At 38.6% G+C, this 14,860-nt stretch overlaps 1 protein-coding gene across 3 annotated transcripts in view; it reads right to left on the minus strand.

The window, feature by feature from the left end:
• myo16 (myosin XVI) overlaps positions 1-14,860 on the minus strand; it is a 122,705-nt gene that overhangs the window by 55,239 nt on the left and 52,606 nt on the right. For all 3 annotated transcript variants that reach the window (XM_058393041.1, XM_058393040.1, XM_058393042.1), the window contains exons 5-11: positions 12,208-12,316; positions 9,206-9,330; positions 8,332-8,457; positions 5,926-6,001; positions 4,049-4,199; positions 3,498-3,648; positions 2,894-3,004 (exon numbers count right to left, since the gene is read on the minus strand). In XM_058393041.1, the coding sequence (XP_058249024.1) occupies positions 2,894-3,004; positions 3,498-3,648; positions 4,049-4,199; positions 5,926-6,001; positions 8,332-8,457; positions 9,206-9,330; positions 12,208-12,316 (849 nt within the window). The remainder of the gene's footprint in view (positions 1-2,893; positions 3,005-3,497; positions 3,649-4,048; positions 4,200-5,925; positions 6,002-8,331; positions 8,458-9,205; positions 9,331-12,207; positions 12,317-14,860) is intronic.

Here is a 14,860-nt window from a genome sequence, read left to right on the forward strand (position 1 = left end):
TGAGACAATCATGAGACAGATTCCAAGCCAAATAACAGAAAATAAACATCCCAAAATTACAGAAATTGAACTGTGAATGGTCGACTGTAGCTCAACTTTGTGATGTAGTACATGTACTGGACTTGAACTTAGCTTTGACTTAACACTTTATTTTAATGACTTGTCTCAGACTCATTTATATCTGACTTGAGACTCAACATTGAGTTTAGAGACAGTGTCACTGAGACAGAGACAGGAGTCAGAGCTGGAGGTAGCAGAGCTGAAGATGTTGAGGTTCTCTTTGGGAGTGACAGGTTGGACAGGATTAGGAACGAGTACATCAGAGGGACAGCTCATGTTGGACGTTTGGGGGACAGAGTTAGGGAGGCCAGATTAAGATGGTTTGGACATGTTCAGAGCTGCCAGGCAGGAGGAAAAGAGGAAGGACAAAGAGGAGGTATATGGATGTAATAAATGAGGATATGAAGTTAGTGGGTGCAAGTGTTGAGGATGCAGAAGATAGGGATAGGTGGAGAGAGATGATTCGCTGTGGCGACCCCTGAAGGGAAAAGCCGAAAGAAGAAAAAGACTCAACATTGAACGCTTTTACCAAATGTTCCATATTTTGTGTAAATAAGCTAGACATGTTAAAAATAATTTGGCTAATTTGGCTGCACATGCATCAGGAGTAGTAGAAGAGCACTGGTGCATTATCTCTCTAATTCATGGAGTAAAGTTCTAGCAAGTTTGTTCCTACACTTACTATAGGCTGACACTCTAATGTGTGTGTTTGCATGGCAACAAACTATCCAGCTGTGACTTCTTTGGGAACTATTTTCATTGTCAGAGCAAATATAAACAACATTTTTTTTGCCATATTGTGTACTGAAATGTCCACAATTCAATATTAATTTCTTTTCAGAACAATTGTACTGCAGCAATATCACACTCACCATCATGCTGCTGTATTAGATATCAGCACTGCTGGGATCCTCTTCAGCTGTGATATTATTCAGTGTAACAGCACTCTTGATTGTGTAATATTGCATAATTCATTAATGTTACTACAACATACTGCAGTTCATTCGAATTCCACTTATGAATTATATGATCACAAATCCCAAGTATCCTATTGAGACCTTGGGTTGGACTTGGAATTGCGAGTCTCTGAGACTGGAACCATGACTTGAACTTGAATGGAAGCGACTTAACTACAGCACTGGCGCAAATCCATTATTTGGCTTGCATGACTGGCAACATAGTGGACGATGTAAGCAGACCAATCTTTCCTTTAAAGAGGTCTGTGGACAGAATGCTAATCCCAATACTAATGTTTGAGTCCACACTCTGGAGAAACAACCTCATTCTTTACATACATATGCACTGGAATATTAATGCTAACTAGACATTCAAGTGAACTCTTCATTTTACCTTGAGGTTACATTTGTAATGTTAATATAAACGTTCTACTTTGTTCCTGTTGTACATTAGTAACATCCCTGTCCATGTCAACAAAACTCTCTCTATACTCCTTGTACTGTGATAATGACTAGCCATCATTAGGCTGCATTGCACACTTGAAAAATTGCTCTTCCTGCATTTCTCACTTGCTCTCTCTCTCTCTCTCTCTCTGCTTTTCAGGCAGTCCTTCCACACACAGACCCAGTGCAGAGGCTTCATTAGGCTCTATACAACAGCATGGAAATAGCTGCAGCTATTAGGCATTGATTTGGCTTCAGCCATCAGCCAGCACAGTCTTCAGTCTCCCACTGAGAGTGAGCTAGTGGCCAGACATTACCGCCTGCCCGGAACCACTGATAGCAGAGCTAGTCAAACAATCTGAACCATAGATAGAGGGAAAAGTACATGGGACATTGATTTCTTCCATTAATCAAAACTCCACTGAGTCACACAGAGGATAAACTGTTTGAGAATGTGTGAAGAATTACTATCTAGCTTGCTTGCTTGTGTGTGTGTGTGTGTGTGTGTGTGTATGAGTGTGTGTGTACATATGAATGAGGATGACTGTCCTGTTTAATGAAATAAGCGCATACAACTGAATCATTTGCTTAGTGACCTGAGAGCTGCTATGTATACAGAAAATAAATGGAGAGAAAAATAAAGATTAAAGTCTTCTTTAAATTTTAAAGGAACATAATAGAACTGAAAATTAACAAAAAATTGAATGAAAAAATATTTTATATATATATATTATATAATAATAATAATAATAATAATAATAATAGTAATTTATAGCCAAGTTCTCTTCCTGAATAATTATTTTTAATATTATTCAGCATTAAGTAATGTACAGTGGCTCCTGTTAACTTTATCAGAACAACAGGTAATAATATATACATCCATTTAAATGCTCAGTGCCTATTTGTAACTGAGTAACCCAAAAAAATACAAACAAAAAAACATTGTAGGAGCCTCTTAGCTTCGCTCCAGAGTGTCTGGCCAGTGTATAGAGGAGCCTAAAGGGCTGCCATGCACACACCAGGGTCTGGCAAGGCTACAGTCAAGCCTCAACTGAGCCCAAAATCTCAAAGCAGAGTGAGAGTGTCAGTGAGTGTGTTCTAGCTGTTGGCAAGCCCACAACCATGAGGTGAAGCATACTGAGCCCAATGGCTCAGACAGAGATCAAAATGTGCACTAAAGGCAAGCATCCAGACCTTCTTCCCTTCCAGCTATCCCAAGAGAAAGGAGGAGGGGAATTTTTCTAAAGTCATGCCCTAAGTGCAGGCCTGCACATGGGATTAGACTCAGTGTGAGCTCCTTTCCTAAGAAAAGCCAGCTCAAATACACTGCAGAGCCTCAGAAAGAACTAAAAATCAATATTATATACAGTACAGAAGATGCAGCTTCAAACTACCCCAGGTATTGCCTACAGAGTGCGTCTGTGTGAACTTACATAGATCTGGTTGTTGCCAAAGCGTTTCTGCATCTCGTACAGAAGGCTGCTGTCCGTCAGCTCACTCAGAGAGGCCAGGTCATCGTTTGGTGCTGGAGGCATTAACTTCACCTGAAGAGAAATGTCATTAGAGTAGCTTTAATCTTTTAACTACTATATAACCATGAGCGCGTCTTTACCTCCTCTCCTCACGCTTACTGCTTAATCAAGTTTCATTATTTTTCACACAGTACTGTACCACCTTAAGGTTTGAAAATTTAAAGACCTGTAATGAAACATGTACACAATAGCCTCTCCAGTGAGCACCGTGAGACTAACTCTTATCATTTCCACTATTTCCTACAGGTCAGAGGTCATCGTGTTAGGGCAGCCACCATGGTGTGCACACAAACCACTAGCTCATGATTCATCAGCTAAACTATGACACATAACACACATTTTGCAGTCCAGTAGTGTAGACCAGTCACTGCATTAATCTAAATTCCAGTCAAGTGCGTCTGGGTCCAGGTCTACCAGATACAGAACATTTGTCTTAGTCCCTCATTGTCAAGAAGAAAAATGAACAGAACAGCAGTGGTTAGTGCTGTTATCTAGTTTTCTCTACCTGTTCCAGTTTGCTAGTGGTGCTGGGGTAGGGTCCATCCGGCCCGGTGTCCTGGGACGTCTGACGAGTCAGTGCTCCTCCTGCGTCCCGAAACATGATGTCCTTCTCCAACAGACTGTCCCTCTTCGAAATGGGCAATGTGATAGGCGTTCTACAGGAAATATACTGTATACTGAGCACAGCATAAGGATGCTAGGTAGACTAGTAAAGATCGCTAAAAAGGGTTATTAAATGGTTCAGATTTACACAGTGCTTAATTATACTGCACAAAAACAGCTAGTTCACCATCTGACCTGGACATAGATAATCTCAGGTCAACAATAAAACATGGCTCATACAATAGATGTATATGAGGGGAAACTGAGATGTGTACGACTTATCAGTAATGGACTACTGAGCAGAGGTTTGCTTCCTGAAAGATGCTAAAGCTGATTCAGCAGTTGTGCTCAAATCAATCAATATGTTTCTATGTCACTGTGTGTTCTTGATTCTGTACACAGTTTTGGTGAATGAGCGATTATTATCTGCATAATCCCTCATAAAATACATACAGTTTTTTAACCAGCATGCTGATATCCTGGCTGAGATCTTCACAGTGTTCTTCTGAATGAGGGGGTAGGAATGTTGGGTCCTTCTGTCGCTGCACCCAGAATTCCTCTGCCTTCAGCAGCATGTCTGCTATTTGGTCCGATGCAGCAATATCTGAAATGAGGAAAAGGTTAAGCATTAAATGTGTGAAACTACACTGTGATGTGGCAGATGTATCCAAAGCAAGAGGAAGTTCAGCTACTTGTGCTAATTACCAGCACACACAGGTTAGATTACTCAAAATCAATGACACTTCATTTGTCTCTGTCACTTCAGCTCACATCAATATTAGCTAATACAGATGCAGCAGCTATCATGACACTCTGAGCTCAATAGCAAGCTGAGAATTTTATCCCTCACTGTACTGTAAGTAACACTCTCGTTTTTCAGCCCTGCTCTCAGTAGCTCTCTCAGTATTTCATGTGGATTGACTTATACTGAGACAGGTGATGAGGCCCATGGTGGATCGATCAAGCTGTGCTTATGAGGCACAGAGACAATAAAATACCCTCCATTTGATAAGCTATAAGAGGCACAACAGGATCCTATACTGTCTTTACCCCTCCCTCTCTCTCTGCCTCTCTCTCTCTCTTGCTCTCTCAAACTCAAGCCATCTTCACCAAGGTCAAACACTCATCTTAAGGACCCTAAAGGGGCTATGCTACAAAGACTGTGCCTGAGTGTATCCTTAAGTTCAGGCTTGCTTAAGAAACAAGCAATTTATTAACACACTGAATGTGAGGAATGGGATAGAGATGATGAAAGCACCTTTATTATCAGGAAGGGGCATCTCAGTGGACAACATGTTGGAATACTGATCAGATGGTTGTGAGTTCAAATCCCAGGTCCACCATTCTGCCTTGAACAAGGCTCTTATCTATCATTTGCTCAGATTTATAAAAGAGATAAGTCGCTTTGGATAAGGGCTTCTGCCAAAAAATGTAAAATGTAAATGTAGAACAAAGGTAGAAAACAATCTCTTATATAAAAAGAAAGTCATTTTCTCTATTTAAATTGTAATACTTTTATTACTACATTAGATCTTTTATTTACTTCGGTATACAGGTTATGATTTTCATTAAAAATCTCATCTAATGTTAAAGATTATATACTGTAAACAATTTTTTTTATTAGGTACACAACAGGGGTTCCTCAATTTATTTTTTTTGTAGACGAGGTAAACTGTAAAATAAATTCCATGCACTCATGCAGCAATACAGATCCATTTCATGAACATGACTTAATTTTGTGCAATAATATTTTTTAGAAAATTGAAGTCACAGAACGTTTTATGCCTGAAATCTCCCTGACAGAACACATTAGTGCCAAGTCAAGGGCATACTTGTTTAGATGAAGTTACAGCTATATAGACAGAGCTAAATCCCTTCATTTTAAGTGACTAATCAGTCAATCAATAAATCAATCAAACATTCAATAACTATAAAATGTCTTCCACTACTAGAAATAATAAATAAATTGTGTACTTCACAAACCCCACTTTAAGGGAGCACTGCTCTCTTGACTTTGGTCATGTTCTGCTGTAGCCGTAATAAACTGTGCTGAAGAATAGAAAGATTTTTCAACACACCTGCCCACCATTTATAGTCTTACACACACACACAGTTTTCTTTTATGGTCTTTCATCTTTTATGCTTTCTTTGATCCAGGACACATTTACGCATTAATTCAAAGTTTATTTAATATTGAATGAAGGTCAAACGCAGGTGATTTTCACTCATCCTCTTCTAAACGCATCCTCAGTTCCCCAGAAATAATGCATTACTCTTTCTGTGCTTTGTTAGCTTGTGTGTGTGTGTGTGTGTGTGCGCGCATGTCCTACCTGAAGGCTTATCTTGATTGTAGTTGAGTAGAGTGGGGTCGGCTTTGTGTTTCAACAGCTGGTTTACTATATGCATCTACAAGGAAGAGTAAACACACACTCACGTACACACACTGGAGAGAAGTTCAAAGAGAATGCCAAAGACTGTAGTAGATGTAGGTCACATCCTTGCAGCAGACTGAGCATGCTCCCACCCTTCAGAGAGCTCAGAGCTTATGAGCCACTATGCAAACACACACACATACACATGCCCACATGCCCCCCCTCACACACACACAGACGTACAGTTCATTCGGCTCTGGCTTCTTAACCTACTTAATCTTTAGTTTTCGTTATTTATTTTCCTGAATGTGGTGCACAGAGCCCAGAAATATGCCATTAAACTAATTTAATATCAACCAAAAATCAGTGGCAAGTAAAGAAAATTAAGAAATGGAGCAATAATCTTTCATTAGTGTGCAAGTCAAGATTTTCAGGACCTGAGATTCAAGTGGTTAAAAAATTTATGTGTGCACAAAGCCACTTTCTGCATGGAGGATTAAAACGAGCATTTATTATATAAAATGGAGATGGTTAGAAAACTTCAATAGACTTTCAACTTCTTTTAAGCAGTCCCTCGTCTTGCATTTAAACACATAGGGTGGTGGTGGCTCTTGAGCAAGGCCCCTAACCCACCCTGTTCAGGGGTGCTGCATCATGGCTGACTCTGTGCTCTGACCCCAACCCCCAAGGATTGGATATGCGAAGAAAGAAGTTTAGATTGTTTCGAGTTCTTAATATTAAAGTTTTGTCATTAGGTGACACATGGGACAGGTTACACAACAATACCATCAGTTTTTGGACATCTGACCATCACTCTTCTGGGAAGGTTTTCCATCTGATTTTAGAACATGGCTGTGGGCATTTGCCCAGTCATCCACAACAGCATTAATAAGCCGTGGTCAGCATTCCATTTCATCCCAGAGAATTTCAGTGGGGTTGAGGTCAGAGCTCTGTGGAGGAGTTCTTACACACCAACCTTGGCAAACCAGGTCATAATGGACCTTTGGGCTTTGTGCAGAGGAGCATCATGATACTGGAACATGGTTGGGCTTGACCCCATTTGTTCCAGTGATGGAAGACTGTAATGTTATAACATACAAAAAACATCCTATACAACTGAGAGCTTTGTACTGGTATTGGTGTGATAGTAAGGTGTCCACAAACACCTTAATAGATATATATATATATATATATATATATATATATATATATATATATATATATATATATATATATATATATATATATATATATATATCAGATTATTCAGCAGGGAAATGTAGAATAATTTATAATATAATCAGCAGAAATCAGGGATTTCAGACAGCAGCACTGGTCAGGATACTCGGACCTTTGACCACATATTCAGAGTACAGAATGGTGTGAAGACGAGCAGTGGGTTTAATAAGTGAGTGAATGTTTATTCCTCCGTGACTAAACACAATTAAAAATCCACAATGACCTTAACATAATTAATTCAATTAATCAAACTATGGAAATTAGAAGTGATGTTAAACAGTGACATTTACACCCAGTGACCAGCAATACAATATCCTAATAACATTAGCTGAATAGTGATTAAGACAGAAAAATATCTGATTGAAGTACTGCCTTTTTTTTTGGCTTCTTAATATTAATTAATGAGGTAATTGATATAAAGGAGGGAAACCTGATACCACAGAAGTGTTCATTTCTCTGAAAGCTGATTTATTTTCTCTAACACCAGGTCCAAATGTAGTGCTGTAATTCAAATCATAGGTATTACACTCGTATGGAGGACACGTCACTTAATTTAAACCTAATAATAAACAAAATACATAATAATATAATAATATAATATAATTTATAGAATAATAATAAACATGATATTTATTAAATAAATTATAAGTATTATATTGTTGATATGTTTGAAGCTTTTGTGTTTTATTCCTTAGTTAATGTTGTGTTACTAAACTTTCAATTAATTTCAGCCATAGAGATTCCAGATTAGAAAAAAAAGCATTCAAAAGCTGACTTCCATTACCATGAACAGCATTCATTTGCACAACTGTATTACATGAGGTGGATGATTGCTGCATTGTGCAAATGAGCCTGCAAATTTAAATGAATTAGCAAGAGGGTTTCATTAACTAAGAATGCCAATAATCATCTATCAAGTGGCCATGACAAAGCAGAAAAAATATGCATCGTAATAATTCACCAGCTTTGACCTTTCCGGCTTCAACCATGTGCACATTCATGTTTGACTTATTGTTTTTTTTCTGACCTGCTTCAGTTACAAACATTTTCATTTAATAGCTATGGCATGGATAAGCGCTGGAATGCATGTCACATGTTCTGTGTGGATGAACTTTAGTGACTGACCTGTCCATATTTGGCAGCCAGGTGGAGTGGGGTCCAGTAGCTGTTGTCTGTGGGCTGTACATTAGCTCCGTTCTCCAGTAACAGATCCACCACCTCCCTATAGCCGCTAGCACAAGCTATGTGTAGCTACACACCCACACCCACACACACAGAAATAAAGCAACACTAATCAGCACTGAAATGAAAATGCATTTGTTCAGTAATTGCATTTTGCTGAGTTTATTAAATGCTTGTCAGCTATTTGGAAATGTTCTATAATAGAGCTGCACAATGAACCATATCTTACAATCCTGGAGCTGCTTAGTTAGTTAAACATACCATATTAGTGAAAGCGTTTTATTGTGCTACATTTCAATGTTTTTCACTGTCTAACTGTGAAAACTCCATGCCATGTTGGTTTATATATTTATTTCTATTTAAGCTCTAATTGTGTTTATAATCATCAGTTAAAATAGTTAATAAAAAAAAGAACTCCTTTCCAAAGCACTCCTGTACTGTAACTGTATCGAGAATAATTGGGCCAAATAACTAGGCTTTATGAGTACGGTAAGCAGAAAAAAATTCAAACAGTATGAAATATTCATTCAAGTTCAAGTTTATGAAGAAGACTTTATTAAAAGACTTTAAATAATAGAGAATAATATCATTTACAAATATAGAAACACACACTATATTACTACACAGGCAAATTTCCTAATCATGTGAAGTATACATACTCTAATACTATAATACTAGCTTATCTTAATTATCCGTTAGATGCAGATAAGATATTTCACAATGGACATTTACAAGAGTATCCCTAAAGGTCATTTAAGGACAACGAACAGAATAAGTGAGTTAAAGCCGAGGTTAAATGAGGTGAATGTCTGCTCACCAGTGTGACTCCGTCCTCGTTTCTCTGGTTGACATTGGCTCCACTGCTGACCAGCTGTCTCACGTCTGACAGCATGACAGAGGCTCTCTGAGTCTTCATCTGGTGTATAGAACTCACATCCACTCCTGACACACACACATACACACACAGTAGGAGATTAAGTTTGTTCTCACATCCCACACTGATCTGATGAGGCTGTTTAGTGCTAAAGTTTTGGATTATGTACATGAGATATGTGTTGGAGATTCACACAAAAACTTTACACTAAGCTGTTTTATAGGGGGTGTAGGAATACTGCAGTGAGAGGATGGTATACTGATAGTGAGGAGAAGTCCATTGTTAGCCTGCTATTCCCCTGCAGGTAAAACCGACATGGGATTTCCCCCCCCTTTTTTTAATCGCTTCCACAGAACTCTGAGCAAGACCACGTTGCTTCAACAGACTTCTCTTTCTGAAGAATCCCCTTTCTTTCCCTTTCTTTTTTCTTGCCTCTGTACATGATGAACAATAATATTTTTTTTTCTTTCTCTGAAGCGTGTGACCAAACTGACAGAATAAGGTCAGAAGAAAAATTTATGTAGCAGGGAACAAAGAGCAGGAAAAATCACCATACTTGTTTGTGTAAAAAATGTCTAGTCTAATGGGAATTCTGTTATTGATCACTTTTTATCTTTTTTATCCAATGGTGATCAACTGTTTACTAAGTGAACTACTAAAAATCTTTGGAAGATGTTAGAACTGCACTTCAGGGGTAGTTTCAAAACTACACTTCAAACGTTTGTGGACACCTGACCATCACACCCATATGGGCCAGTGATAGCTTAAGTGGTTTAGGCTCTAGGTTGTTGATCAGAAGGTTTGGTTCAACCAGTGCCACTGTTGGGCAATTGAGCAAGGCCCTTAACCCTCTCTGCTCCAGGGGTGCTGCAACATAGCTGCCTCTGCACTCTGACCGCAACCTCCTCAGCTGGGATATGTAAAGAAAAGAATTCCACTGTGCTGTAATGTATGTGTAGTGATAATAATCTATATGAGGGCCTTCATTAAACTGTTGTCACAAAATTAGAAGGACACAATTGTATAATTTGAATGTTGTATTATTCCAATTTCCCTTCAATGCAACTAAAGGACCTGACAATACGTCTGTGCACAAAGCAAGGTCCATGAAGAAGTTAGTTTCCTGCACACAGCCCTACCCTCATTCCCACTGAAGACATTTGTGCTGGTTGAACTGGAACATTAACTGCACCCTAGGCCACCTCACTCGATATCAGTGTCTGATCTCATTAATGCTCACGTGGCTGAATGAGCAAATCCCCATAGTCATGCTCCAAAATCTAGTGAAAAGCCTTTCTTAAGAAGAGTGAAGCTTATTATAACAGCAGAGAGAGGATTAAATCTGGAATGAGATGTTCTCCAAGCACATATGGGTGTGAGGGTCAGGTGTTTACAAATTTCTGGCCATACAGTGTACGAATCGAGTGTGTTCTAACAGACCTGTCATCTCTTTCCTACTGTAATGTAAATCCTGCAGAGTTTCATGCTGCTACTGAGAGCTTGGAACTGTTCAGAAGTGACAGTGACTGAATACAGATACAGACATGTCAGATACACATGAGGAACAAATAGTGTTTGTGTAGTGACGTTATGTGGATCTGGATAGATCAACCGGAGCTCTTATACTTCTATACTTCATGGAATTGAATGAGATTTGAACTAAATGCTACAAATGATCTGTCTCTGTGCTACTACTATACACGTATTTCCCTTTTTCCCCCCACTTATTTATTTCCTGCAGTTCAGTGAACAGGTTCAGTTCAGCATGTTATATCTGCAGAGTATATTCCATCTTTACCATAAACACACATGAAAAGTAGTATAGCAGGTGAAATAGTTTCCATTGATTATTATCTGAAGGAAGCTCCAACTGAATTATTAAATATTTGTATATTGCAATACGTCTCAGTCATTGTACATGGCGCAGAAATGACTATTTTGCAAGCTCATGATGATCAACAGAATATCTGACAATGATCAGTGCCTGTACTAGCTATTCATAATGACATTTATACACATATACACAGTTACACATAGTGTACAAACTAGTAATGAACCTTGTAATAAACTGGTAATTACATTTTTGCATATTAATACAACACATCAGAATGACAGAGAAGTTGCACATGCAGTTATTTTTAGGCTTTAATTCCCTCTAATGTTAGTGCCCTAACCTAGACGCAAGCTTCACTTTTCCCTTAGGACTTAGGTCTCAGGCTGATTGATTAGTAGACTAAGTGGCTATTACTTTAGGTGTGGGTTGACAGGACACATAGCTTGGCTGAGTTGCTAGGGATGTCAGGTCATATCTGCATTGTTAGCACATTTTACAGACCAACATCTGTTCAGTGCATGCATGTGCTATTAAACAAAAATAATATTACCGATGCAATATATTAGAAAAGATAATATTGCTTATTATGTCTGTAGCAGATTTCAGAGCTGTTGACTTTTCAATCATGCAAGCAATTGCTTCTTTAGGTCTCTGTTCATTAATCTGTGTTTCTATCTCATCGCCAAGCATAACTGTGTGGATATACCTTATGATCCGTTCAGCAGCTAATTCTCGAATTAAGTGAGCAGCTCATGTATGAAAAATACACATTTCCTGCCTTTCCTCTTAATTCTTATGCATACCCATATTCCTGAGAGGTTCTGTCTCGCAAATAGATTATATGCAAACAGGAAATACCCTAACCTTCGCTGAATAACAAAAGAGTGTTGTTTAAAAGTGGCCATTAAAAAAAAAAGGCAAGGTTGTTGTTTAATCCCTCTCTAATTTCCAGCCTGGGTGCAGGATTTGCATTCACATAACGACAGTGTAGAGCAGAATAAGATAAACAGATCCTCATTTCAACATTTAAGGGTCTACACTTTTTCTCATATCTTATTAACTATTTTTTCCAGGTCTAATATAAGGCTCTTTATTTATTTATTGAGCGTACCACACTCTTCCAGATGCTTGGTGAGAATGTAGCTGGTCTCGCTCCCCTCTGTGGTGTAGTCGAGTGGTACGTTCCCATTTACGTCCTGCAGAAGCGCATTGACCCCGGACTGTCAGAGTCAGCGTCGTAGACAAGGCGGTCAAGGGTGAGGAGCATTGGGAAAAGGGAGGGAAAGAAAAAAGACAAAGAGAGGAGACATAAACAAATAGAGTCTTTCTGACCCTAATTCTTCAGTCAGCAATTGATGATAAACAAGCTCTCATTATGGTGCCAGTGCCGGAGGTTCCTGAATGCAGGATGAGCAACATTACTAGACAATAGTGAGTTAAGTAAGTCATTAAGAGTGAAGCCCTGAGGAGGAGGAGTGGGGGACTGAGGGGGAAAGGGGTGTCTACAGTGCAGTACTGCGTATGTGGCTGGTGGGGGGCTGACTTATGATTTATGGGTTCAGAGAATCAGTGCAGGGAGCTATATGTTTAAAATTCAAATGTTCCTCACATCTGGCTTCTGCTGACAGAGAAATCAGGACTAAAATACATATCTATACAGAAATGTTTAGAGAATTGCAGTGAAAGTGTATATCTTTTTGTCGGTCTGATAGTGGAATTAAAACATCGACTGTCAAGTGAGCAATTATGAGCCTCTGGCTATAAAATAAGCAGTGATTTCTCACGATAAAATGGAGCATTGGCTAATTTCAAGCCCTGAGCTAACACAGAGATAAGAGAATCGACGTGCTTTACATATCTCAGCTGATATATCCTACGAACAGAATTTTAAAAAGAGCGTGCAAGCGCTCTACACATATTCAAGGGGGCTAGAGGGAGATAAAAAAAAAAAAGGAGCTAAAAGGAAAGAGATGAGGAAGGCAGGGAAATAGAAATGAGATAAGACATTCAAACCTAAAACTTCAGCAGTTTGTCAGAGATTCAGAACCCTACAGAAAAATGTCTGTCACAAATTCCCACCAACAACTGCATGACTCCATCTAATTGGCTGGAACAGATGTATCAAAGGGATGGTGTTTCATTTATTTTTCTGGTACATGGCTGATTCGAGCCGGTCAGGTGGTGTCAATCATGCTCACAGGTTAGAGCCAGGTTAATGAATGGATTAATCAACATTAAACATCAGCTGCTTCTTTGTCTCTATTCATGAGCAATAAGCCAAGAGAATAAGTACATTGTTCTCCACTATCACACACACACACACACACACAGCTGTAAGGCTCCAGAGAGTGATGACGGATTTGACGGTGTGTCAGGGTGCTGAGAGCTCCGTTCTGCTGCTTGAACACTGCTATCTGTCCACACATCTCTGTCTCATTGAGATCCATACATGAACAACATTGTCTACAAAACACACACTCTCATAAAACTCTCAGACATATTGGCATATAGACTGGGTAAAGATGTATGGATCAGAGGTTAGTGACCAGAAGGGGAGTCAAAGGCCTGTGTGTGTGTGTGAGCGTGTGTGTGTGTGTGTGTGTGTGTGCTTATTAAGGTAAAGTGTCTATTGATCTGTCTGAGTGTCTGGTTCTAGTACAAACACAAATAGCTTGGTTTTACTGAGCAGAAATCCATGCTAGATGCATCATATGTGGCCCCTGTGTGTACCCATGTCCTGATGAGATTAAGGTTTTTCCTCTGAGAGAGGAAAATAAGGATTATGAGGATGAGTGGTCAGTTTGTAGGTTTTCTCTCTCTCTCTCTCTCTCCCCATACTCTCTGTGAGTAACAGAAAGCTGGTGAAGCGGTTTTTTCCTCCTTCAGAGGAGACTGTCTGTATCGATCAACTTTCTACATGGCACTCTTCAACCCACTTCACTTTGATTGAATGCTAAACAACAGCAACTATAAATATGGAAATTGGTGAATCAATGAATATCAGTCTCACCCCATCAGAATATAATCAGCTAATACACAGGCAGTGGATCATGTCTGAATCAGCTTTATGATTTAGAATGTAAAATATAACAAAGCAGTTGTGTTGTAATACTTTACACAACCAATAATTTTAAGTAGATCTATAATGACAGGAAATACATTTTTATTCTATTCTAGAACATTCTGAAAATTTAAGACCCGGTATCACACCCTAATAAATCTCTTTTTAAAAATCAATACAATAAAATCAATCATTCATTACCTAGGATCTCATATGCATACTACAAAATCTAATTTTTTAAAGGTTTATATTTTTTCCCCTCACCCAAAAAAACAAACAAATATTATTCACGCATTATTCATGTATAAGACAATGGTATGTATGCTATATTAAACATATGCAAAGTTTTAGGAAATGTTTTGTGTAGTCAGTTAAAGGCACCGTATGTATGTATTTATGTCAGTAAGCTGCGTTTCTTCTTACATACTCTCTAAGAATAAAAGTCATATTCTATCCAAAAATCGGAGAAATGTTACCGGGAATCGAATCCCCATTAGTGTCTGTGATGCTTGGCCTGAAGTCTTTATATCTATTATATAATTAACTGAACAAGAAAACATGCTATTAAATGTCATTGTGTTTGTCTAGGCCTAAATAATTTATTAAAGTGCTACAGAAAGCAATTATGGTAATGACCGGTCTTAATGTGTACCACTCAAAATATTAGCTAGAAGTCAGTGCCTGTAATAGCACTCATATATCC

The sequence above is a fragment of the Hemibagrus wyckioides genome, linkage group LG06 (genome assembly GCF_019097595.1).
Source record: "Hemibagrus wyckioides isolate EC202008001 linkage group LG06, SWU_Hwy_1.0, whole genome shotgun sequence".
In the NCBI taxonomy this organism is placed as follows: domain Eukaryota; kingdom Metazoa; phylum Chordata; class Actinopteri; order Siluriformes; family Bagridae; genus Hemibagrus; species Hemibagrus wyckioides.